At 43.4% G+C, this 26,888-nt stretch overlaps 2 protein-coding genes across 5 annotated transcripts; both read left to right on the forward strand.

The window, feature by feature from the left end:
* Positions 1–43: 43 nt before the first annotated feature.
* dcun1d2b (DCN1, defective in cullin neddylation 1, domain containing 2b) lies at positions 44–16,750 on the forward strand. 3 transcript variants are annotated; one of them, XM_088912472.1, is made up of 7 exons: positions 44–62; positions 4,986–5,202; positions 5,786–5,954; positions 6,986–7,116; positions 10,074–10,156; positions 11,017–11,113; positions 11,476–16,750. In XM_088912472.1, exons 1-7 carry the CDS (start codon positions 60–62, stop codon positions 11,553–11,555), a joined length of 780 nt encoding a protein of 259 aa, XP_088768598.1. In that variant the 5' UTR covers positions 44–59; the 3' UTR covers positions 11,556–16,750. The 3 variants fall into 3 exon arrangements, with proteins under 3 accessions (XP_088768598.1, XP_088768596.1, XP_088768597.1); XM_088912470.1 differs by having other exon boundaries at positions 47–66; XM_088912471.1 differs by lacking the exon at positions 44–62 and adding an exon at positions 1,722–1,814.
* A 1,323-nt stretch (positions 16,751–18,073) lies between these two features.
* adprhl1 (ADP-ribosylhydrolase like 1) lies at positions 18,074–25,593 on the forward strand. Of its 2 annotated transcripts, XM_088912473.1 has the most exons (7): positions 18,074–18,446; positions 22,064–22,228; positions 22,333–22,458; positions 23,078–23,218; positions 23,319–23,446; positions 24,174–24,306; positions 25,331–25,593. In XM_088912473.1, the coding sequence occupies exons 1-7, from the start codon at positions 18,233–18,235 to the stop codon at positions 25,486–25,488; spliced, it is 1,065 nt and encodes a 354-aa protein (XP_088768599.1). In that variant the 5' UTR covers positions 18,074–18,232; the 3' UTR covers positions 25,489–25,593. The 2 variants fall into 2 exon arrangements, with proteins under 2 accessions (XP_088768599.1, XP_088768600.1); XM_088912474.1 differs by lacking the exon at positions 22,064–22,228 and having other exon boundaries at positions 18,117–18,446.
* The last annotated feature ends 1,295 nt before the right edge of the window (positions 25,594–26,888 follow it).

Consider the following 26,888-nt stretch of genomic DNA (forward strand, 5'->3'; position numbering starts at 1 on the left):
GGTGCGCAAGCGCACGGCGAGCCACTGGCAATCAAGTTGGTCAAACAGCTGGTGATAAAATGGTAGGTAAGATCAAAATAATAAACCCAAACAAACGAATGAGCCGCGGCAGCAGGGCGAAGCGCTGGAAAGCGGGACGGGCTCTGCGCTAGGCAGTCAGGGAGTGTTGTGGTCGCGGTGTCTTTGGCCAGTGTCGCATTGTCAGGTGTGTTTTGCGGGAGCAGTTTGTGAAAAGGAAGGTCAGAGAGAGTTGACGGTATTTTGAGAGCTGACACCAGCAGTTGCATGGCACGTACCTTTCCCTTTTTGGTCTACAAGCAAGTTGGGGTAGGAGAACTGGCCGGCTGCAGAGAGTCGGGAAGTGGGTCGCTGGTAGGCTGAGCCCGGGTAGTTAAGTAGGACGAGTTGAGATTGTCGCTTTCCACCCATGCGACCACGAAACTACAGCCGTCCCGGAGCCTCGGAGCAGCGCCGATGTTCATCTGCAGCTCTTTTATTTGTGTTTTCACTACCGACACATTGCAGTGCATGCCTAATTAAATCCTGCAGCTGCGTGCTTCTATACCGTTATTCCTCTATACCGACAACGTGTGCCTCGCCGGCTAGCTAATAGTGTTATTTTCTCAGACAATAATCACACACACTAACCGTGTTAGGATTGTTCTGATTGTTGTTGAAACTTCCCTAACCTGAGCATTTGGTAACGGAGATTTGCCATCGGTTATACCGTTTGCACCGTGAGTATTGCATGCCTGAGGTCCGGTAGCAAGTAGAAACTGACTTCATAGTGAGTTCACGAACGAAATTAACAAAGATCCAACTTGTTGTGTCATTCTACATTTCTGTCACCAATTGGTCAATGGAATAGGAACGTCTGGTTTTCGTGTTTGATAAATACTAAGTCCTGAAGCGGAGGTCTTGTATAGAGAAGGGAAATATTTGCGAGCAGACGGCTAAAAACTTTGGAAGCGCCTGCTGTTGTCTTTTTGAAATCTGGAGCGTTATGTGTAGTGCTACATTAAATACTAGTGATCGGCATCTTTGTATCTTCCAGCACCTTTCCGATGCAGGATGGATATTTTCTTACAGAAGCAACATTCCCTTGTGTTGTCTCATCCCGCGTACCCGGCGCTCTCCTGTAGTATCGATATATTTGTATCAGGTATCGCTTACTGCCTTGAATGCGCTGTGCCGGAGGTCTGTGTCCGTTTTTCAGTAGTGAGAAGCTCGACACCTGTCAAAATGCAGCGATGCGGTCACGCAGTTAGTTTTTACCCCTTTTTTTGGTTTATTGAGAGAGTTATGCTTTAGTTCTTTGAACGTAAACACTTTCCACTGAATCTTTTGATTCCTACGTTTCTGGCATTATGTCTGTTCTGTAACGCCTATACTGTACCTAGGGGCTACCAGTCCCTCAACCACAGAGCAATGATGTAGTGGCAAGAGAAGGACCAAAGACGGTGCCGGATATCATAAGTCGAATCACACCAGCCCTGTTGTACATTTAGATGAAGAAGAGCTAGCTGAATTGATCCATACCTAAATAGTACTGGGACCAGTATTTGCGGAGTGCAGGGTACTTTCCAATCCGAAGAGTGGAAATTCTGCTGCCATTGTGCATGTTTGAACTTGAGGCTTGAACTGGTCTGAAATCTATGGGGTGGCATGGTTACCCAGTGGTTGGCATTGCCGCCTTGCAGTGCCGCGGTCCTGGGTTCAATCCCGAGTGGATTTTGGAGTTTTCATGTTTCCTCAGTGTGCATTGAACTTCCTCCAGGTGCATCGGTTTCCTCCCACGGTCTAAAAACGTGCTGGTAGGTTAATTGTCTTCTGTAAAAACTGGCCCTTGCAAGAGCAGGCGTCTGGTCCAGACTGTCTCCCACCTTACTGTGACTCCCAGTGTAGACTGCAGGCCACCGTGACCCTGAATTGGAGAAGTGTTCATTGAAAGTGAACACACTTTCCACCACAAAATGTTTTAAACTTTATTCTGCTTCTTTTGCAATTCAGGAAGTGTGTTGACTTAAGCCTTTTCCAGAATGTTTTGTGGCTCTCAGTCTACCAAAGATTGTTGACAGAAAAAAGGGAGAATGTGTTGTCTTTTTTTACCCTTTAGGACAGTGCGCATGCCCTTGAAATAAGCAAAACCCCAAAGTAGCACGAGATGGCTACATGTAATCAATTTATTGGGACTTATTGGGAATTTCTCGAACACTGGAAGGCTTTCTTTTGTCCACACTGATGATAGAAGTCAGTTTTGGTTTCGACACCTCCCTAAGGAAGAATATTTTTCCCCTAAGCAAAGCTTACTTAGTATTGTCAGCACAGTTTGGAATGTTTTTAAAATAAACACAATATGATATTTCTTGGATAAGCTAGGAGCTTTAATCCTCTTGCTTCCTAGTCAACTAAATTAACCTGACATTTGTTTTCCTATGTACACATATTGACTGCAGTGCATTACAAGGAAATTTCCTAGAGGGCTTCTGGGGCTCTAATAACATCCCTCCACTTTCTGACCTCTTCATCCAGCACAGGGTCACAAGGGAGCCCGAGTTCCTCCAGGCAAGCCACTGCAGTCCTGAGGCCGAGGGGCTTGAAATCTCCTCTAGTGAAACCTGCAGATTCGGGAGTTAGCCTCTAATAAAAGAGGATGGCTCCAGTTCATTTCTAGTCTGCAAACAATTTTGAAGAGAATGTTGTTTTTTAAATTTCACTTGACTGGCAAAAAAAAAACCAAATTGGATTGCACTGTGCAATAATGGGTTTTAGATTGTTTTCAATAACCGCGTTGACTGTAAATGCAGGCCCATTTCGTGTGCTATACACACACGCATGAGAAACAAGCAGCTTGTCCTTGGTTCTTCAACTCAGCGTAAGAGGCGAGGAGGAAGCAGGAGTCAGTGAGAACGCCGCTCCATGTGGTCCAATTCACTTTCTCTGAATCTGAACACACACTCTAATGCTTTCTGAACATAGTTTTTTTTTTCTCGTTGTGCTCACAAATGCTTTTTCTTCACAGACGGCTTTTTGTTTCGCATTTGTAAACGTCTCCTAATTAAAGTCGGAATTGCATGTTTATAACGTGGATTCTCAAGGAAAAATCAAAGGACACATGAAACGCTTCGTTCTTCCAAATGTTTAAAAAATATATGCTGTTACCACTATGTACACAATAAAAAAATGGTATGCATTTTGGTCTTTAATTAAAAAAAGGTAGTCATGATGCCAATTGATAATTAGGTTGGCAAATTAAGAGCCACCTACTCTTGTGATGCAATTTGCATTGACACAAAGTCCCTTTTTTGGCATAAAATCTTAGCAGTAAAGTCTTTCATGGACGGCTAAGGTTCTCGGGCACTGAATGAGCAGCGAGTGTGTAACATAAAAACAGGTGTTTGCACCTGTCATTTACTGTCATTTGTGAAGAATTGTTTTATTCTGTGTGCGTGTTGCAATTCATCCAGGAATAATGACTGAGAACTTTTGTGATAATGTAAAATAATCTGGAACATGAGTTCTGAGCGTTTGTAAAGCATTCAGATGTTATTCCTGAAATCTCTAGATGTCCTTGGAAAGATCTTACAGCTTACAGCTCTTTAGAGTGGAAAGCTCAGAATACCACCGAGATCAGGTCTGAGTGTCACAGGCTGAAATATTTAATCAACATACCTTATGAGCAATTAATGCAAAAGTCACATACTCTGTTTTAATTAGTGTAGTAGCAAATAGATGAATCCCTCAAATGCTTGAAGTATTAAAATGCCATACCCTAATATATAATAATAATAATAAAAACACCATACCCTAATAAATATAATAACATTCTGGCATTCTCAAAATTCAAATGCACATTCTACATAACAAAATCAAGACTGGAAATAAAAATGTTATAAATAGAATAGCTCCTTCACAAGAACCTTTAATTACATGCTTGCCAATTCAGTGTACAAGAAAGTGCTTGGGTACCCTAACAGACAAGCTCAGTGTGGACATGTCTGTATGATGTTTGCCAGCCATATGAAGGTGTGAAGGTGTGGTGGCGAAGAGGTTACTCAGTCTTACTGAGCCTTATTTTTTGTTTTAAAACTGAAAGGTTTCTTTTATCTGTTTTCCCGTCTTAAAAATATACAGGATATTTAGCACATACACCATGTTGGCAGTTCACATCGTGCTTTAAGGGAAATATGAAATTCAGTGGACTGTACTCTGTAATGTAAGACATCTCGGCAAAAAACTGTTACCTTATGGTGTTACACCTTCTTGACATTTAATGTTGTAATTAAAAGAAAATCACAATTCTGGTGCAATAATTATTCTTGTGTTTATAGATTAAGTACCCTCATTTACTTAGGTGTTTAGTTTTTTCTCCTTCAGGTGTGAGGCTACTTGTGCTCCACAAAAAGATGGAAACTTGTTTTGAATACTTGAAAGCAGCTCATATAGTAGCTTACAAAATACATTTTTTAAAATATGACAGCTTACATGGAGAATAAAAACTGAAAGACTAAAATGTTTTGGAGTATACTTCTGTGTATACTTGTTTTAAATAAAATAAATCTTGAGGTTAAGAAGAACAAGATTATGTGTATTTTAATGAAGGTCTACTCTTAAATTACACTATTAGTAAAGAGAAAAAGGGTTTTAAGCATAAAGTACAAATTTTCTTTTAGTAAATTAAAATAATAAGCATCTTATTATTGATTATCAACATTAATATACTATTTGAAAGTTGCAGCATTACTTTTAATCTGAAAGTCGCAAATATTTTGTCTTTTTAATTAGATTTAAGCTGCTGTAAGAGTGGGAAGGAACCTGTTTTAACAGTGACTTGTAAAATGTAGGAGTAGGCAGGGGCAGAAAGCTCAAATAAGAGAGAATTACTGCCTGAAAGGAAGGCCTTTTCAAACTGTAAATAAACAGTTTACGGAGAACACAATCAAACATTTGTTTGACCGGGCTCTGCGTGTGTTTGTGCTTTGCAGCATAAGCTCAAGTCATCGCAGAAGGACAAGGTTCGCCAGTTTATGGCCTTCACTCAGTCTGGGGAGAAGACAGCTGTATACTGCCTGACCCAGAATGACTGGAAACTAGAAGTGGCGACAGACAACTACTTCCAGAATCCAGATCTGTACTACAAAGAATCTATGAAGAACTCAGTAGACCGGAAGAAAATAGAACAGCTTTATAACCGGTATAAAGGCAAGTATTGTTTTCCCCTTTGATTCCAAAAGTGTGTGGTAAGTCTCTTAGCTTTTCAGAACCTTGATTAAAGTGTGTTTTGGACAGGCATTGATTAAATGTTTTTTTTGCTCTCTTTTGCTCTCTCAATTGGTTTCATATAAAATCAGTCCATCGGGGATGTGTTAAATGATTTGCTTTGTTTTGAATTGAATTCATTTTGGATCTTCATTACAAAATGTGCTTCCTTAAATGTGCTTGAGTGCCTGAGATGCACTCTTTCAGCTGACCCTGTGTGTATAATTCATTGTTAAAATTAATTATATGGAAAGTAAGGGCTTTGCTAAATCCTGCCGTTCATTGATCAGTTCTGGGAATACGGATGGTAGGGTCTGGACTGTATAATAAACCTGGGTTTTGTATATTCGTTGGCTTCTCAGGCTTAGAACTAGGTGTTCATTGTCTTGCTCTTGATTCATCTTCGTTTGTGGATGTGCTTTTGTAACACACCTTGTTGTCGCATCTTAAAGTGAGACTTGAGAGGTCTCACTTTATCCCACAGCTCACTACGCAGTGCAGTGAAGTGTCATGTGTGTTTCCCCAGATCCTCAGGATGAAAATAAGATTGGTATCGACGGGATCCAGCAGTTCTGTGACGATCTGAACCTGGACCCAGCCAGCATCAGTGTGCTGGTCGTAGCATGGAAGTTCAGAGCTGCCACCCAGTGCGAGTTCAGTAAGAAGGAGTTTGTGGAAGGCATGTCAGAGCTAGGGTAAGCAATTGCTGTCAGATCTGCCTAATGTGTAATTTCAGCAGTTGAGGGCTCCATAACAATAGAATAGAGCCATCGCTGGCATTATTTCTACATTATTTTCAGAAAAGGGAAAGAGAATGAATGCCACTGTAACAAACATATAATTTTAGTTCACGGAACTTCTGTGCCACACATTTAAAAAAAAAGAAGTGTTTAATTGTGCATTATAAAGAAGTTGCATTGGGTGTTTTTGAGAAAGACATTGGAAAGGAAAATGGCGTATACCCTGCTTTGCAGCTGATTAATACAAGGCCAATATTTCATTTTTCCATTTTTTCCACATATTATATCACTTGTTTTTTTCCCCAAATCAATTTTTTTTTAAATGACAATGTCTAAATAAGTAAGCAAAAACTCTATATTTATAAAACTCTATGTTATAAACTCTATTATGCCAAACAAAAATTCAACCCTAGACATTAATGGTAAATTTCAGTTGCATTTACAGTGAAGTGAAGTATTATTCCTCAGCAACAAAAACCTAAATGAGGGACTGATTTATGAAGTATTTTACACTAATCTTTTATTTTGTAAAGAGAAAATCACATCCTACATATTCCTTAAACAAGTATTTCAGCTCTCTATGCACTCTAAAATCAATATTCTGTGATACATTTGACACTTCACATCTACTAATTTGATAGGCAAAAATGCATAAATTATACAATTTTTTGCAAACGAGAGAAAGAGAATAGTACTTCCTTAATATGGTCAGACAGGTTCATAAACTAATGTCATGCGGAGCTCTTAATATTTAAACAACAGCAAGAGAGCCTTATATATACCTGTGTATTCTGACCTTTTGGTGGTTAAAAGGAAAATAGCTTCAGTTGAATCAGACCAAGGCTGTTGACTATCGCTGCAGATGTGGGTGCTCGTCGTGCTGTTTCAGATATATAGAATGTCAGTATAGTTATGCCTTTGTTTTGCTGGTTTGACCAGTTACAGTATATACTTGCTTTTTCTTTGTCTCGTTTTTTCTCTCACAGCTGCGACAGCCCAGATAAACTTAAAGCACTCCTCCCAAGATTAGAGCAAGAATTAAAAGACCCAGGAAAGTTCAAAGACTTCTATCAGTTCACATTTAATTTTGCTAAAAACCCCGGACAGAAGGGCTTAGGTAAGTGTCTTTTTTTAATCCTTCTCTCTTTCTTTTTTGCAGTAGACACTTTCCAGTATTTTTTAACATCTGGAAGGAAAGTGAAGTTAAAAAATGTACGAAATGGTTTTGAGTAAACCTGAGCCCCTTCATTTCAGAAAGGATCATGCTGCGTAATGCAGCCTTTCTGTAGACAATTTGAAGTTTAAATGTGGGTGAATTTCCCAACCATTGAAGGCTTCTGCAATGTGGGAACAGTAGCAACCTTCAGGGGAGACTGTCCTGATGGGTCACTGATGGTCGGTTGATCTGCTGACCTCAAGAAACAAATCTGTAAATAACCCATCCCTCTCTCCTGTCCCCAAGCATCAGGATGGATGATTGAGGCAAGCTGCTTTTCTGTAGCAGAAATGTTGGATACGATAACGTTACCTTTACAGAATAACGACTTCCTGATGGCCGTTATGTTTTAAGAACAGCTCTTGTGATTTAAGCTGCCCGTGCCTGTGCGACTTTGATATCCTGAAGATGGAACTGTGCCTGTGTACCTCCGTGTCTGACTCCTGCCTTGGGCAGCCTGTGTTACAGCGAATCATCGTCTTTCTGACGGTCGCTGCCTAACTTGTGAACCGCAGTGTGCTTCAGCAAGCCTGGCTCCGTCCCCTAATTATTTGGGGATTTTCCTGGGGTTCGGCTCATGACAGGCAAATTGGCCAAGGGGCTGCAGCTCCCCATCACAGTGCAGAGCGCAGTGAAGTGTGATTTTAAGGGCTCTCGGTGGCTCCGAAGGCAGAGGCTTATTTGCGGAGCCAGGCCGAGCCCCAGCTGGGCCCCCTGTGACGTGCCAGACTCCCTATCACGCAGTGCCTTCTGTGCCCCCCCCCTCCAGTGCAGGGGGGCCGTTGTCTGTGCCGCGACTGGCAGGCAGGCCTGATAGCGGCCCGTTCTGGGGCATACACACACCTCTTCGCTCTCTAAATCGCACTAAATCTCAGGGTTAGTGCAACTAGATGCGTTAAGAGGCAGTGATGGAAAATAACTGAAGAGTGTGTAGCAGCTGGTTTGGCCTGAGAACTATCGTGAGGCCTAGAGTTATGGAAAGTGATGCACTAGGGCAAATAGTTGGGCATGGCAGAAGATCTTACCTTGAATTGCGATGAAACTAGTCCTAATTCTGTTTTGTAGCTTAAAAGGGCCAATTGACGTTTCTGACTTCTCAGGCAGTGGTGAAGTATTTCCACAGACGAACTGCTTACTCACACACAGAGCTGGTACTGTAGCTCTGTTTCACAATATTAACTCTGCTGTAAACACCATGGTCCCCCAAAAGGCTGAATGAAGGAAAAGAAACAATCTTTTGCACAAAGGACTGCTTGGCGCGGATTAGCTACAGAATCCTCTTATCTCTGAATGGACACATTTGTTGCAGTAACCAGGCCTTTTGATTATTAAAGCAGTGTTGCTGGCTCAGAGCGCTACTGTAGTTTTACTGTAGTTTGATGCCCCATGAAGTACATAGTGTTCAATTTCGATGGCGGCGGTTCACAAAAGGATATTGCTGGAGCTTTTAGAGTCCAGTCCTGCGAGGTAAGGTAAGGGCCCACAGGGAAGTTGAGGGAACTGACCCTTTTCAGGAAAGAAAAAAGCTTCGCGAAGACGAGATGGAGAACTCTGTGGGACCTGGGTTCAGTGGAAGCAGCCAAAAACATTGTCGGGAGAAAAATGTGTGAAAATACCCAAAACCCATTACATGAGTGTAGAGTGACCATAAATATCAAGACATGAGCGAGGCACAGAAGTAGAAAAAGTTCAGTTGAAAAAGGTGGGAAAATTAGGAATAAACCTTTCAAAAGGGTGGATGGAGGAATATGAATAGTGTGGCGGTTGAGCTGTAGCCTTGCAAAAATCTGTTTTGTTCAATATTCAGAAACACGTTTACTTTCACTACTGATGGCGGATTGCAGGACGCCAGCCTGTGAAAGTATGATGTCATGTGAGGTTGTGAAAGTTCATGTCCCTCTTTTGCAATCCTTATTACCGACGTAGCAAGACATGAGGACAAATGTGACAGCACTCATCTAAGAAGACACTTTTAACATCCGAAAGTGATGTGCGAGCAAGAAAAGGCGCACAGGTTCGTAGCCATGCCTCGGTTCAGGCAACGCACATTCGAAGTGCTGCCGTTCAGTCTCACTGGGGCTTTCAGAGTCCACTCTCCCGCCATCAGTAGATTCCAGCGGCCCAGCCAGGACTGCTAAAGCCACTGGGAGGTGTGCAAGACCCATAAAGCTGAAAACAGTCATCAGGTGCTTCCACTGTGGTAACATCACAGCTCAGCAATCAGCGTGAAGCAGTCCACAGACTGCGTGAAGTGCATAGATGTTCTCTTTCTGTCAGTGGCAGAGCTTGTTTATATAATGGAAACCACAGAGAGGTCACCAAGGGCTGTGTGTGAGGAAGAAGCATTGCTTGGGTGACTGTGGGGCAATGCTGTGCTGGGATATGTATTTCAGATTTAGAAGTTAGCTTATGTAGGCCAGCGACTCAGCACACCACCTTATATCGACAGCATTTTGCTCCATCCTGCAACAGCAGTGTTAGGATTCGTTCTGGGTTCAACTTTCCAACGCTGCTGCTCACACAGTCAGGCTTCCTCAAGACTAGTGAGAAAGATGAATGCAGTGCACTGGCCTGGTATCACCAGCAGCAGCTGTACAGATTGATTGGTGGAACAGCACTCCCACCCATGTGTCATGACTTTTCCAGTCTGTACCACACAGATTGCAGGCTTGTTTTGAGATAATACTAGGCACACCAGGTAGTTTTCACTTTTATAAGACACTACCTTGAAAGCACAATGGGTTCTACACCACACGACACTTCTTGATGTTTCAGCTGAACTCTGTAGTAGGTTAGTTTCATAATTCTATCGGTGTATACGTGAGAGCACTCATATCTTTTTCTTGTTTTTTTCTCAGATTTAGAAATGGCAGTGGCCTACTGGAATTTAGTATTGACAGGAAGGTTTAAGTTTCTCGACCTCTGGAACAGGTTTTTATTGGTAAGTTGCTCTTGGGAGGGGTGCTAACAAGTTTGCTTTTTGGGGAATTGTGGTCTTGCTGTGTGCCTTGACGTTACTTTCCTGGGGTTCTCAAAGAGGGGAAGGAACTCTGTGGTGGTGGTGCTGAATTGATCTTTTTTTGCCACCTTTGTGTGTTTGATAAACCACACGGGCATCCGTACTTGTGCGTGGAGTCGTTACAAGTTATAAAGACATGAACAGTACTTGGCTACTTTAAAAAGGCTTTTTAAAAGTATAATATTATGTCGTTTTTTTGTAATGTAATAAGAGAACAGCTACTTAAGGCTTGTAAAAGTGATTGTATGATGGTGATAATTATACTGAGCATCAAAAGAAACTCAATTCACAACTGTGGTAAATTCCAAAAGTTATCATGAGGAAAACCACAAAATCTTTCTGTAGCAGGTACACTGATGTGTTACAAATTAGGCATGGCATTGACTATGTCAGTCAGTTCATTATGCTAATGAGCGTCTGTCATCAACTGAACATATAAGCGTATGTACAGTATAGTTACATTTGATATATATGTGAAGGACTCTCATTCTTCTGACCATACGGCTTACAGAAATGACATGCAGACGTGTGTATAGTATTTAATACTAGGAATAAACACATTGACAATGGGAGTTCTTCCCTTGAATGAAACAGGGCCATCAGCACTCTGGCAGGGTCATTTCAACTTAGTTTTATGAGTCTATGAGTTCTTGTTTTAATGGAGACAAAGAGAAGGTTTTCATCTGCATCTACCTAAAGATCACTGTATAGTGTCCCTTTTTAAGGAGCAATAGATGTGTTACAGCCATCTTGTTTTAAAATTTATTGTTTTGGTTTTGTAGGAACATCACAAAAGATCAATCCCCAAAGACACATGGAATCTTCTTTTAGACTTTGGAAACATGATCGCAGATGACATGTCAAACTATGATGAAGAAGGTTAGTATTTTAAGGTTGTACTGTAAAGGCTGTAATTGTCTCTGAGCTAGTCTGAGTATTCTTTTGCTGTGTTTTGACGGGTTTTTTTGTCAATTTGATTGGATGAGTTTAAATCCATGGTTTCTGTAAATAAAACTACGCAGGTTTGCTTTCTCCACATTGTGGCTAACGACACAAAAAAGAAAATCCGATCTCTTTCTTATCTGTAGTATACAATCTTGCTCAAGCCGGCGTTTTTGTAATGACAGAAGATCTAAATTTGGTGGGTAAATCGAGTTGCTTTCTTTACGGCAGTGCATTGCGTCTCAAAAGAGGGAATGAAAAGTCCCCTCGCCTTTTTCATTTTGGTTTTCCTCTTGCAGGTGCGTGGCCCGTTCTCATTGACGACTTCGTGGAATTCGCGCGGCCTATCGTCACCGGCGGCAAGCGCAAAACTGTATAATCGCGGGCGCCCGGGGCGGGGAGGGGGTTGCTTTCGTCGTTTCATTTTTGTCGTTGGTTTTCTGTTTTTTTTTTCTTTCGGAAGACAAAAAAAAAAACACTTGAAGTCCACACCGTGTGCGCGGTGCTGGGGGCGAGGTGAGGCGAGGCGAGGCGGGGCGGGGGGCGAGGATGGAGATCGGCACACGAACAGGCCGCCGCCCCCTCCCTGAGACCCGGCCTCCCGGCGCGCTGCTTTCACAGGACGAGGCAACAGGAGGCGGGCGCACAGACTCTGCCTGCGCAGGCTGGGGGGGGGTGCAGAAGATAGCTCTTTGCTTTACGTGGGGGTTGGGGGACAACACAGGAAAAACAAAAACCTTTCAAAATATCGCAATGGCTGTATGATATAGGATGTAGATTCTGCATGTCTTTTTTATACTTTGGAACAATGTGAACTACAGATCCCTTTTTTTCTTAACCGGAGAGATGTTCAGACAGCACAGCATGCCATTGAGATCAGGTGAACACCAGCAGACACGATTATTACAGTTGTAAAATACTGTACCTATAGATATATAGAGAGCTATATATATATAAAGCGTATATACATATATAAATATGAAGAAGAAAAGCATTTGTGGTGTAAATTAAAGAGTCGGCTCTTCAGTATGCTTCATTTTTTTTCCTTTTTAAATGTCAGCCAGCGAGGAAGGGTGATGCTGTACTTTTGGAAGGATGAAACAGCAGGAACTACCATTACACTGGTACAGACCGAAGGGCCGCTGTTTCTCAAACGATCCAGTCAGGTGTTGGACTGGATTGGTGGATTATCATGCCTTCAGTTACTACCTACATGAACGTAACAGGCTAACATGTCTCCCCGAATTTTAACAAGCCGGCCTTACCCCGTTATTGTCTGTTCCTTGGCCTATAAAGGGAATTTAACACGTTGTTAACCACGAGGAACGCTTTGTTTGGGCTGCAGGGAGCTGTTTTGTTTTGTGTGCTTTTCTTTCTAGGTTAACAAAGTAATGGGAAACAGCATTAAGACCGCCGAGCATGAAACAAGTGAGAAGCGCCGCTTATTAATGTAGGCCGTGATCATATCGAATCTGGCATCTCCCGACTTTCCGTAACTTGGAGTCATCGCCACTTCAACGGGCAGGTTGCAGCGAGCTCCTGTCGGCTGAAACACAGCTGTACCGTTCATAAACATAACAGCGTTCTCTCCTGCTTCCGCAGTTGTTTGGCGTACCAGACAGCCTGGTAACTGAACTAGAGCAGGGTTTTTTTTAATCGAAGCTCTCATGAATCAAATACTCAAGTAATCCGTCTTAAGCCAAGCAGAAAGGGATACTGGTCAGTTTAAAGCACGCTTTCTTCTTCAGGCTGAACAGCCTTTCATGTAATATGCACATCCTGCAGAGCTCTGTCCTCTTCACCTGATGGGGTAATTTCCATCTCCGGTCCACATGGGCTCCTGGTTTCCATGGCATTACGTGGACAAGAGAGCACGTGACCTCCCCCACCCATCACCCCGTACAGGACTCCTGTCCGCTGCAGGGTGTACTCCCAGCAATGCTGGTCCCCACTCATACAGCGGGGTGGACAGGAGTGGCTGGGGTACAGTACCTCACTCCAGTGTACAACAGCAGGGTGTCCAGCAGGAGCCTGAATCTGCCACCCGGTTACGAGACTAGAGCCTTACACACTAGGCTGCACCTCGCCCACGTTCAGCGGTATGACCACTGAAACACACAGTTTGTCATGTTGCAGTGTGAAGGAGTGTGATGTTAGACCTGAAAAAAAGAGAAAAAAAGTCTGGGGAAAAATACATGTTGAAAGCAGGTTTTTAAATAGTAGGCCAAGATTCAGCAAAAAACCTACTCTGTTTAATAAAACCTAATATCAAGACCTGATAAACGGTAAAGAAAAATAACTCCATTTTATATCAAGTTCTTAGTTAAACTGCTTAAATTATCAGCTATTTGCCAACAACAACGGACACTATCCCCTGTTCTTACTTGAACACAGAAATATATCTAGAACCCAGAACAGTTTTTTCTCCATTAAAATCTAAATCACGTCTTGCGTACATGTTCTTGTACTGTATCAATCAAGTTAAAAATGTCCCCAGTATCTTTACTTGAACAGTCCAATAAAAAAAAAAAACAACTTAAATAAATCACAATATGAATCTTGAAGAATAATGTCAACCCTCTGCAACAACCCCCTGGTTTCATTCCCAGTTGCTCTCTTAGAATGTCTTCGTCTCCCACCTGTATAGATGGATGGTGAGCTGCTGTGAAGCAAAAGTTGCACTGAACATAAGTACCGAGCAGCAAGAAGCCCAGATCCATAATATCCGCATTTTTCATTGTGGGTTTTTTTTTTTTCGGAAAACACCAAAATTGCTTAAATAGGGGCCGCGCTGAATTCCATTTCCTCATGAGAATTTGTATGCTGGTCCTGCATTGCTGGAGTGACTAATCTATCTGGGTTATAAAGTGCCTGCTTATCATTGGGTTGTACTGATGAGCTTTGTTAGCTTTGAATTTAAACCAGCAGAAGATGATGGCAACTGGTTGTGTTATTCAGATTGAAACCTGCTTTGAATTGGAATAAACTGGTGAATGAAAGGGACTTACAAGAAACCATTCAGGAATATTTGTATTCAACACGTTCAAGGTGATTTATACACAATCTACAAGCAAATAAAATAGATCTGAAATCTGGAGAAAGCTTATTTTGTGTCTGAGAACCTGGAACACAGTTCTGTCTAGCAGTTAACACCCAGGATATCTCTCTGTCAGCCCCATAACCTGCATACAGTATATACTTTATGTTTCTAAAATAAGGAATAACTGATTATTTTAACATGTTTTTCCAGCTGAAAGCTTCATCATTTTACATAGATCCATCTATGTAATCCAAGATCAGTGTATACCGTGATGTAATTATCTTGATAGAATTCTTAAATAGTAATCTGAAGGTATTAACTTTCATATAATAGCGGGCTTGTTTGACCACAGCACAGCAGCTGATTCGACAATCCCTTCTCATATTGCAATTATGATGTCATAATGGCTATCAGTGCAGATGAAACCTTCTCACTTTGAAAGTGGTGCCATTTTGTTAGTCTGACAAGCCTTGACCTTTCGCCCTTACTGGACCCTTGTACATTGTCCTGGGTTTGCCTCTTCCTGACTCCCCTGACTGGTTTGTGTTTCTGCTGACTCTCCTGTGGGCTAGGATCTGTCTGTAGCTTTTCCAGCTCATCTTGGCAATAAAACTCTCTGATCTCCGATGCCCCATAATGTCTCCACCACTAGATGTCATTGCATTAACAGAAGACAGCTAGTCAGACGCGTTACACTACAGTTATTAATTTCAGTGGAGCGCAATCAGATTGACAGCAAGAAAATAAAAACAGTATAAACACAAATGGGGTGGAATTATGCTTAATTTATACCAGTTTAGCCAAGTGCATATTAATTTGAACTTCTCGTTTGTTGTCCATTGTTTGTGAGCTGATGAATCAGTTACTGACATCTGGAAGATATTGGTACTAACCTTATTTATTGCTGCATTAGCTGTTTTTGAGGAATTAAATTGAAGGATTTCAGCTGTCAAAATTTGAGGGGTGTACAAAAAGTTTTGGTACTTGTGTGCACAGATTGGGACTTTTATGCTGTTCATATGCGTTATTGAAATCTGTGTTTATAATTCATACTCAATATTAAGTTTGTATTGGCATCTGTTAATGATTGATTTTTTCCCCTAGGTTGCTTTTCCCCTACATACAATAATCACATTTTGACGTAAGGGGGCAGTGAAATGCAGATTCACCACCTCGCAGTTGCCATATTAAAGGATGTTTACAGGCATATAAACATCAAAAGTGAATGATTAAATACAACCCTGGGTCCAGACAAGTCTTACACATTAACAGAGCAGACAATGTCTCTGCTGTGAAAAATATTACATTTGTTTGTCTAACCAGCATTGCAGAATTGCACACAAGCTTGGCAGGTCTTTTGTTTGAAACACGGAAGGCGTTTTTGGACGTTGTGGTGCGGTACAAATTCCCATCAGATGAGTGCACCAAAACTTCAGCTCACAAGACGGCTAGCACATGTTGCCAGAATCCAGCAAAGAGGTGCTGGAGCTCTTCTACGCTGATCCAGCAGAGCGTGTGCCTTGTCGGGTTACTGAGAACGGCATGACGCAGTGCAGCCAGACACCAAAAGGGTTCACTTCTGAGTTCACGTCTGGCAAACTGACACCAGGGCTGAATTAATGCACTGCAAGCACCCTGCATTTAAACCCTCAGAGATATTTTGCTTATTATAGCGCTTATTAAAATTATGGCCATGGTATGCTGAGATTTAAAAGTGACCCTGCTGAGGAATTATATCCCACCACTAAAAACAATCACAGGTCCATTGTCATCCGTGAACAAAACAAACTGATGGGTTTTGACCAGTCTTCTGCTGCATGGCTGGTCGTGTGTGGAAAGTGCAGGGTTTCACAAGCCTCCATTCATTCAGTAGGGTGGGCTTGAAGCTGAACCATCCATGCTATAGCACAGATGTAGCCCTGAGTGGTTATTGTTTCACCTGGCATCCTGACTTACTGTATGCCCTGCCTGGTGTAAGATTTCCAGTATGAAGACTCCTTGAGGAGCACCACTGGCAGGAGGTTAATGCAGTAGTTAGGAGAGGTTTCTCTTTGTCAGGATTTGCTAGTTTGAAGGATAAGTCAGATAAATGCATTGCAATGAATAGCGGTATGTTTCTACATACCTTTGTTGCAAAACTCTTTGAACACCTCTCTTAGGTATTGATGATAATACCTCTAAATAAAATGCATTATTACAGTGTTTACATTTAGGTTATTTTAAGTCTACTTTAGCACACAAACCGCAACGTTAGTATCGTTTTTTTACTTGCCCTGTTTCTTTTTTAAGTTGAGTTGTAGCTCTGTTGTAACACTTGTAAAGGCCTGGATTACTGCAATGTAACAAGCATAAAGTGCCCTGAGTGAAGTTACTGCTGTCAGTGTGTACCGAATCAAGTGCAGCCTAAAATCAGTATTACTGCTTTTGTAAATACAATTAAAGATTAAATTGCTGGTGTTTAAAATATTTTATTTTTCATTGTTATTTTAAAGGAAAAGGAAACCTGTTAAATAAAGCATGTTTTTAACAAAAGACTGCGGGGCCATTCAGTTTTGTTTTAATTTTATCCATTTCGTAAATTCCTTCAAAGTATTGACGGGCAGCCTGAGTGTCTGAGAACTGTCGGTTCAGTCACAGTCATTGATTACTCTGGTGAAACAAAAAACTGAAAGGCCAGGAACCAGAGCGATGTACCCAGCCCGCTGCTGGAAGTTTTACAATAGAAGTAGGGAAGTCTGCGCACGGATAACCAGAAGCAGTTTCACAATTGAAAGCAACAAATCAATAAAGCAAGGAAATCCACATTTAGCTAAATCCAGGAATATCAGTTTGGTAATTCTGTCCTTGGTAGTACTGATTGTAATACTTTTTCAATTCCCATAGATGAAACCTAAACTCCCCCTCCTTCAATCCACTGTTTAACATCACCTGTTTACATCCAAGAGAGGATTTCTTTACCCTGTGCTGTTGTCTCTGAAGTATTTGTGGCACTATGCTCTCTCCCTGGTGGAAATTTCATTTAGCTTTTGAGGATAATACAGAAGCACTGTATGACACAGTACAGCCAAACATTTAAAGGGCTGGAAAAATGCCACTTTGCTGTATTTTGGCACTCAACCATGTCACTGAGATTAAAGGCAAAATTCCGCAGTGCTTTCCTTAATGGCTGCTGAGATGCTCGAGATTGAATTGCTGGAAATGGGCTTCAGAGTCAGGGTCAAAATAATTAACTTCCTTGACACCTCTCCACTCGGTTTCTACTGGAAAGTTTTGTGCTGTCTTTTTTTTACTGGGGACAGCTAATTTAAAGTGGCTCTGCACAAATGTTAAGAAAAGAGAGAATTTAAAAAAAAAAATGACGACCTTCTCTTTGTAACGTTTCTTATGTTGCCGGTTCTGCGTAATTCCTTGAACAGTACAGGGTTTAGGATTTACAGTACGAGATACAGCTGCTGAAACCAGACTAAACAGAAAGTCCCTGTGGCCATCCTGTGGGGCCTAGTGTAGCAAGGAGTGAAAATCCCACAGAAAGTGTCCATTCCCTGCAGTCCTACGCAGTTGCCCTTGAGCGAGCAATGTTAATGACTGGTGACAGACAACTGAGAGACAGAGTAATGGTCCATTCTTATCCCCCAGAGTGGGGGTGGGGAGCTGTCGAGGGCTGGTTGTGATACAGAGCCAGCTGACAGCTTCAGATTCACAAAGGTCTGGGGGATTGCCTTTTTAGGAGACACCTGATACACTGATGCGGGCACACGCCGCCTCACAATGACCGGCCCTGATAAAGGCTGAGGTGGGGGATATGTGTGTGTGTGTGTGTGTGTGTGTGTATGTGTGTGTGGGGGGGGGGGGGTGGGTGGGCGAGTGAGGGTAGTTAAAACAACACAGGCGCAAGGGAGGCAGCATGCCCGCGGTTCAATAGCAGCAGAAAACACTGCTGGGGAGGAGGGGAGGGGAGAGAAGAAGGTGGTAAAAGAAGCGACCAGGGAGGCGATCGGCTGCCCGGCTGTGCCGAGATGGAGAAGTTCCAGGCAGCCATGGTGCTCGGCGGGGTGGGCGATGCCCTCGGCTACAGGAAAGGCAAGTGGGAGAGCTGTACCTCTGGGGTACAGATCCAGGAGGAGCTGGCGGCTCTGGGAGGAATGGGGAGCTTGACCGTGGATGAGGACAACTGGCCCCTGAGTGATGGGACGCTGATGCACATGACGACAGCAGAAGCACTGATCACAGGTGAGCAGGCAGAAGGCTAGGGAACTGGCGCTGGCTGCTGTACCCTCGGGTCGGCGCCACGCTTCAGGGACTGCAGGAACCGCACCGCGATAGTCTCTCTTCAAGGAGCAGGTATCACCCGACAGAAAAGCCTACGATCTCTGGATTCCGTCCAGTGGACGCGCTAAAACGAAAAGTCCAAGAGCCCGTTGAAGCCGCACCTTGTGTCAGGAAGGAATCGGACGAAGCTTTCCTAGAACGCATCAAGAATGCCTTCTTACGAAATGGAGCAGGACAGAAAAATGTAATGTTGACAACAGCATGGTAAAAATTAATTTCAGAACGTAGAGACAACGAATAGGCATACTTGTAAAATGTACTGTTGCATTTACCCAGAAAATCCTCTCTAATCTGTCGAAGATATAGCGTATTGAAAGGAATGCAGTTAAAAATAGACCGTGTTCGGAGCCCAGGGCTCACATGGATTGTACACAGGCACAATATTTTTTTAGAGAACTCTTCATGGAAGACTTACGGCTAAATTGGGTAACTCCTGTATCCCTAAAGGATTGTGCCCAGAGTACGGGATGGACTGTGTGAGCCAAGCTGGCAGGGGGTGTCAGAGTCAGTACTGTGACTGTGCCTAAGGGAACTGGCAGGGCGATCCTGGAACAATTCCACAGTGTCTCGGAGCTGACTGAAAACCTGCAGGGATAGGAGGCGTCAGAGGGGACTGTCCACTCAGTCACGTAGAATCCTCTGAGTGTCTTTATCTTAGAACGGTCTGGGGTTCAGATCTTAAGATGACTGAATAACAGCTGAGAAAACGATTCTAAATACCGATGTCTTGTAGCATTGTAAATATCAGCCCGCCCACTGAACCTCTACTGTATATTCCCAGTTTTCTAGTACAAGTGCCTGACAGGCATCAAAAGCCACTTTGGTAAATTACCACTTTCGCCAGCTGCAAATGTATCATCTTTAGGACATGAATGATGTAACTTCTAATACACCTCATTACGCGTTTTCATATAATAAGATGAATGTCTGCCACATGCTTTTGATGCTAGTGCCTCCATGAAATACGAGGGGCCAGAAAATAGGCGGGCTGGGAAGGGCATATCGTCGGTGTGAAGCACACACAGTTAAAGAGCAAACAATAAACAGTGGGTGAGTGCTGACGTGACCTTGGGCACATAAAATAAAATTCCACTCCGAGTGCCGCGCTGTGGTTTCATTTGACCACGCTCATCAAGCGCTGCACCCGAAAAGAGGCAGTGACAGCGTCTGAGTATAACAGGGTCTTAAGGCACAGAAATACAGCTCTAAGGTTCTGTCTTTTTTGAGCCATTCTTTTTGTTTTTATCTGAAACCCCATCAACCGAGTACAGTACGTTACAGTGTAATGAATCCTCGTTCTTGACATAGCTTCACTGAATGTCACGCCCTGTGTACTGCAGTTTCAGTATTTCCTACAAGTGCGGCGTTGAGAGGAGAGGGTGCCCAGTCTCTGTCACATCTTAGCTCCGGTGTGCTGTGTGCTTGAAAGAAGCCTTGGGTCCTGAAGCCCGTGAGGCACTGACACAGGTCCCTAGCTCTTCTGGGCAAACCAGGAAGTGAGTGCTGAAAGAGCTGACAACAAAATCAAGGAATGGAACAATCGAACTTAAACCAGACGAAGAGCAGAACAGAGCTGGGTATGAAAAGGCAAGAGCACGTCAACCAAGCAGACTACAGAAGCGACCTTGCTGAGGGTCTCCTGGTGTGGCAACAACCAGATGAGCTCTAGTGTGTCTGAGGACCAGCGTGCTCTTCTCAGCTCTTAGTCTGGATTGCAGCCCCTCAGAGGAGATTCTCCCTCTGGTTTGACAGGCTCCCTGCCTAAAGGAAATACCATGACAGACACAACAAGTCTTCCCCACCAAATGCTTTCAATAAACACTTTCTCTGTGCTCTCTTCAAAGGCCTTGACCTTTAGGGGCACATTAGAAACTATATTGCATGACGTTTATGTCTTAGTCTCATTCACCTTTTGAAGAGACGATGGATGTACTGGCCAAAAGTATTAACTCACATTAACAAAGGCTAAGTTGTAGGTTTATAAGAGTCACTCATGGTAAGAATCAAACTGTTTTTTGTATCTAAAGAACAGGAGAATATGGATTTTATGTTCATAGTAAATAATCTTGAACAAGCAGTTAAAGTAATTTAGTTCTATGAAAAACTGGCAGTGTGTTGATTGATGCTGTTATACTATTTCTGTTCATTTTCATTCTTTTGAACAGGGCAATTCTGATATCTGCCAGCTTTTTGTTACATTACGGAATTTGCACCATTAAGTTCAGAAAGGGAGGATAATCAATACCCAGGAAAACCAGGGCCAATTTTACAGAAGCCAATTTTAACCGATTAACCCAATTAACAATTAACTGTGAATCTAGCCACTGTTCTACACTGTGCCCTCTCCAATATACAGCACACAGGCAGAATCAGATCAACTCAATAAAAACAACACTATTAATATGAATCACTGTACTAATCAGTCTAGTTTTCTGACTGCTTTAGTGATACAGTATTTGTAGTTTTAATTAATTGTATAAAAGGAGCCAAATAAAGATGGAGACTATACCGTATTCAGATGTAAAAATGCCCTAAACAATATTTTTGTCAGCGTCAAACTTTGGAGTTTTGTGTCAGGTCATTTGTTCTGTCTTTTCTTGATCGCCACCACAACCCGTCTGATAGACGAAGGGCTATTTTTCATTCCTCTCCAGGGTCCCTGTCATGTCGGGAACACTGCCCCACCAATCAGCGCTCCAATTTATCTCCTGCAGACACAGCTAAATTTAGCGTGGCATGTCAGTTTTCATTTAATGGGAATCTGAAACATGCTGTATGAAGTGCTTGGCAAGGCACTGGATAGATGCATACTGCTTTTCCACAGCCTCTGGGGTCAATCAGACAGAGACAGACCTGCGGCAGCAGAAGGCTCCCCAACGTGCCCGCGCAGAACACCATATAGATGTTATTTTATTTACTATGTTAAGGGGGTCTTTAAACCAGCAAGAACTTTTCTGAAACAATACAATTGCATTGGGGCTTCCACTTCATTTCAACAAGACAGGCCTTCAAAGATAGAATGGATTGAGTCTATTCACCACTGACTGGCAGCCAGTGTCAATCAAATATGAGAGAGGAGGCCCTAAAAACTGACCTGATCCCACAAATGCTGTAAGTAAGTCAGCGCTCATCCTAAGCACTGCTGATGGGGCTTCTCCCTGGCATAGGAGCGCTGGAAGAGACTGCAGACCCTGTACAGGGACTAGGGAGGAAAACCCTGTTCCTTCGGGCTCCTGCAGAGAACTGGAGGACTGCAGTTTCAGAGCCGGGACAGGGAAAAGAGACTGGGACTCCAGCAAGCAATACGGCTTGCAGGGACTCTTTCATTGTGAAAATCCAGCCCCAGCAACCACTTGTTCTGATTGAGATAGGACAGTCACCTTTTCAAGAACATCTCTAAAACGTAGTAGAGATTTGATGTTCTGGGAGAGTATACACTCATGGGAAGACTGATGTATGTTGTGCAGTAAATTTTATTTAGAATAAAACAAACCCTGCCGTTCTCTGTGCTGGGTCAGACTACTGGTCGCTGGAGGACCTGTACAGGGAGCTGGTGCGGCTGTACGTGGAGGCCATGGTGACCATTCAGGGAAGACAGCCTGACCCTGCCACCGTGGAGGGATGTTCCCAGCTCAAACCAGACAACTACCTCCTGGCCTGGCACACGCCCTTCAACGAGAGAGGTCAGAGTTAACGGAAAAAAAGAGAAAAAAAAACTCAGCTGTGCGATTAAGGCTGTTCATTTCCAGATTTGAACGGCTGCTGCCTCCTCTTCCTCCTCCTTCAGGGTCGGGGTTTGGGGCCGCTACTAAGGCGATGTGCATTGGCATGCGATACTGGCAACCGGAGAGGCTGGACACGCTGGTGGAAGTGAGCATCGAGATCGGCCGCATGACCCACAATCACCCCACAGGTACGGCAAATCGCCATTCTCCGAGATCATTAGACGTTGGATCTAAGGAAGTGGTAACCTGCACCACATGAGCTGGCTGCATGGTGCACTCCCAGCTGCACTATCCTGCACTGCTCGCTGACGTGCTACGCCTTTGTGTACTTTTCCATGCTATGAGAATGGCGACAGTGTTCAACAAGCAGTAAAAGTCATTTAATTCCTTGCAGGACTGCCAGTGTGTTGATTGATGCTGTTATGCTATTCCTCCCCATTTCCATTCATTTCTAAAAAATAAAGCAAATCCACTGCAGTTCAAGCTTCACACGAAGCTATTTAAAACCATAGCTACAGAGTCCATCAAGCTCGTGTCTTGTTGAGAGGCCGTCTACGACTGCTCTGGATATACACAGGAGTGTAGGTTGTCTTTCAAAGTAGACTGACTTTGCATCCAAGTCTGAAACTAAGACTGGGAATATCGCAGCAGAGGCATGTTAGTTCCCTTCATCCAGGAAGTGATGATAAAGACTCTGACACTCATTTCTAAACTAGCAGTGCCACGTCCAGTCTTTGCACATTTTCAGTAAAGTCCGACAGCACTCAGTCAGTACTAGTTGCTGTGACGCTCTTGTCTGCGCGGCAGGGTTCCTGGGCTCTCTGTGTGCGGCTCTCTTTGCCTCGTACGCCGTGCAGGGGAGGCCCGTGGTGCGATGGGGGAGGGATATGATGAAGGTCCTGCCCATGGCGGAGGAGTACTGCAGGAAAACAATCCGACACATGGCAGGTAGGCTCCACAAAACCGCAGGGATCCACCCATGTAGACTCAGGAGTGCCGCCGTCAAAGCAGGCTTCATGTGGGGCCTCTGTGCTTTTCTTTTTCCAAGAATACCAGGAAAAGTGGTTTTACTTTGAGACAAAATGGCAGTTTTACCTGGAGGAGAGAGAAATCGAGAGGGATGACCAGGACAAGCCGGCCTTTCCAGAACGCCATGATGCTGAGGAAATGGACAAGGTAAGAAGCAGATGAAGAACGGTTGTCTCAGATACTTCCTTCCGTCATCTGAAGTCAGGCATGCAGGCAGCATCAGATCACAAGAGGTAGACCTGAGTACTCTGATCAATTAACTTCAAGAAAGCTCTTATCTTAATTCAGAATGGTCTAGATAGTGACAAATATGACATTCAAAACTTGAAAATGTCTTTATTAGTACATGTAATCTCTTGTTATTTTTTAAGTCTTCTACTTTGTTGTAATTCTCTGGACTGGATAGGCACCATTTATTATTTACTTCCAGACCCTTTTGATGATGAAGATTCATTCATATGAAGATGATGAAATCCACTGTACTGAAATAAAAAAAAACACAGTATGGAGAAGAAAACCTCAATGGAGGTTTTTTCAGGCATGTGAACACATTTCTTACACGTTTCAGAAAAAAATACATTTTCTGTCTGCAATCAGTGCGCTCATTAAAAGTCACTATTGCTAGTCCAAACATCACCCTAGGGAAACTCCAGAGAACTTGACAGCATGGTAAAAAGAAACCAGCCAATAACACATATTTGAAATAATAGAGCTCCTTCTAACTTGTATTATAGACTCTGGTCTTTTTCCCGTCCTATTGTATGTTGTGCCAGGACAGGTGGCCGAGTGATTTCCTGCAGGATTAGCTCGTATGCTAGATGAGGAGACACTGCTGGTCTAACGAGCTGGGTGTGGTTTGTGTCCTTTTTTACAGATATACAAGCGCTGGAGCTCAGAGGGCCGAGGGGGGAGGAGGGGGCACGACGCCCCCATGATCGCCTACGATGCCCTCCTGGCAGCCGGCTCTGACTGGACTGAGCTGTGCAAGCGGGCCATGTTTCACGGAGGTAGGTTTGCCACGGTCTGCAGGCAGGGCACTCGTCTAGACCGACAAGAAAACAGCCAGCTCACATGTGCTGCTTCGGTGGCAAAAAATAATCAGTCGAGTGGTATAAAAGGAAGCACAGCTTTCATTGTGCGTTGGACACCTGAGAGACACAACGGTCATTTGTAATGTGGAGTAGGCTGTTTTCAGTTTTTTAGTTATAATACAGCAGAAGAGAAATATAGAAACAGACATGGGAAACAGATATTTAAAAGGACCTCAGATGTCCTTAAGACCTAAGCTGAACATATCTGGTGGCTGACAGACCTCCATCTTCTAGTATAGGCGTTCCCAGTCCTGGTCATCCACAGACCTACTGGTTTTCATTAAATCCCACCTTCATCAGATCACTGAAGCCTCACTTGATCTAAGACGTTGCTTCAGCTGAATATTTGCATTTTGATTCTAGTCACACGTTTGGGATTTTATTTCATTTACAAAATACAATGGTAACAGTTCCAACGTGCGTAAGAGCCGGGAACAAACAGTTCAGATCAATCTTATTATTATGAAGTCAATGCAGGGTTTGATTGTGTAACTGAGGGCTCAGCTGGAACAAAATCCAAAGGTTTGTGTGAGTCACCAGGACCAGGACTGGGAACCACTGCCCTAGTAGGACACACCAGTGGCCACACGACACGGTAAAAACACGCTGTTCAGCTCCACGGCAGGAGCAAACTCATTAACAGGGCCAAGCCCTCAGTTTGGACCTTACCTGGCTTCACAGCTCATGATGGGGACACAACACGCGACCGAAACACTGACAGATAAAAGCTGTACTCGGCCTTCTGCAGCTCCTCACACGCAACACCCGCCGCTCCCCTTGCCCAGCCAAGACCCCCTCGCGCTAACCTCGCTCGCGCGCGCCTGTTCCACACCTCGCCGATCCGAGAGCCCTCCCGAGCTGTGCGGCAAGCGGCTCCGCCCGGAGGCAGCGCCGAGAGTAACGTCACGTCTCGCTTGCGTTTCCCCTGTCCTCGGCGAAGGAGAGAGTGGCGCTACGGGGTCGATAGCGGGCTGCCTGTACGGACTGCGGTACGGACTGGAACAGGTGCCGGCAGGCCTGTACCGCGGCCTGGAGAAGAGGGAGAGGCTGGAGTTCCTGGGAGCTGAGCTCTTCAAGGCCGCCAGCGCCGAGAAGTAACCAAACTGCTCTGGGCCACGGAAGGCACGGCCCATCACCAACGGGGCTGTGCGCTTCCCTGCTGCCTCTCTGATTAAATAGATGTTTTTTTTAAATATTATTTCTGTGTTCCGTTTTGAATGTGCCTGGCTCCCCTTTCACAGACTGTCGGCTTCAGCTTCTGAGACACCACACGTTCTCCTCTAGAAGAGCTTTTCACAGGGCCAATCTGACCAGCTATTGCGCACTGAAGCTCACTTAACACTATAGGCAACTTCTCCTTCACAATTTGTGCAGTTTCACAATTTTCGCTTATGCATCTACACTTGTAGAGTTCGGAGATCATAAGACCGTGGTTGTCTAGTTGTGGTTGTTATTTATTAGATGTTGATTCTAGATTGTCGCTTTAGACATAAAAGAGTATTACAGTATCTCAGAATTACCTTTTACCAATTAAACTTTCTTAGAGGCTACGTTACTGTACAATTGGAAAGATAAGCCCCAATCGTGATATACTGTAGTTAATTAATTTTGTTGGACATGGCAAGTATCTGGGTGTGTTTATGAATACGAAACTTCAACAAGGCTTCTACCTCAAAGCTGAAGTGCAAGACAAGCCATTTCTTTTTGTTTCCCTGTAGTATGCATTTGTCTGAAATGTTTCTCTTTTGTCCCCAGATATGATGGTAAGAGAAATAAATGCTCTTTGCATTTCCATTCAAATTCTCAGAAATATTTGACCAAATTCTTCATCTGGCATGGGAAAGACCTTGATATTTTCTCAATTGTGAAACCTACAAATTACTTGGGGGGTATGTCTCCAGATGACTGATTTCAGCACCATTCATGGTGCACAACACCTTGTGTTGAACTGCGGAAGAGGTTATTGACATGGGCATAAAATTCACTGGTATGATTCTTAACATATTCTTTAAAGATAATGCTGGGTTACAAAAAACCTTCACCGTAGTAGATATCATTAAATCATATTTAAGGTTCTAACTACAATCTGCTTAGCTAAATGGTAAAAATTGAGTGATCTCAGGTAACATGAGTCTTTCACTGGCTTCCTCTCTGCAATGTGGTCTTCACCCAACCCTTAGCCCTCTCCTAAATGAGATTAATGCCCTGTGACCTCAGGTCACCGACTGACAGCCTTCTATCGTATCAGTCCACCAGTACTTACACCACAATGAACTTTATCTCATTTATTTTCCATCATCAGTCTATCCACTGCCCATTCTGTATGACCCACGTGTGCACTATTAACAAGAGCACTTTCATAAACGCCTTCAGACATCGATAATAATCAGCATTTCTCCCAGCCTCTAACTGTCCTGTTAGGGGATTATTCCTGGACTACCTCATTTTAAATTAGATTAGCCCATCTAGGACTGTTACAAAGCAGTTGGCTTAAAAGT

The sequence above is a fragment of the Atractosteus spatula genome, chromosome 4, assembly GCF_055471065.1.
Source record: "Atractosteus spatula isolate fAtrSpa1 chromosome 4, fAtrSpa1.hap1, whole genome shotgun sequence".
Classification (NCBI taxonomy): Eukaryota; Metazoa; Chordata; class Actinopteri; order Semionotiformes; family Lepisosteidae; genus Atractosteus; species Atractosteus spatula.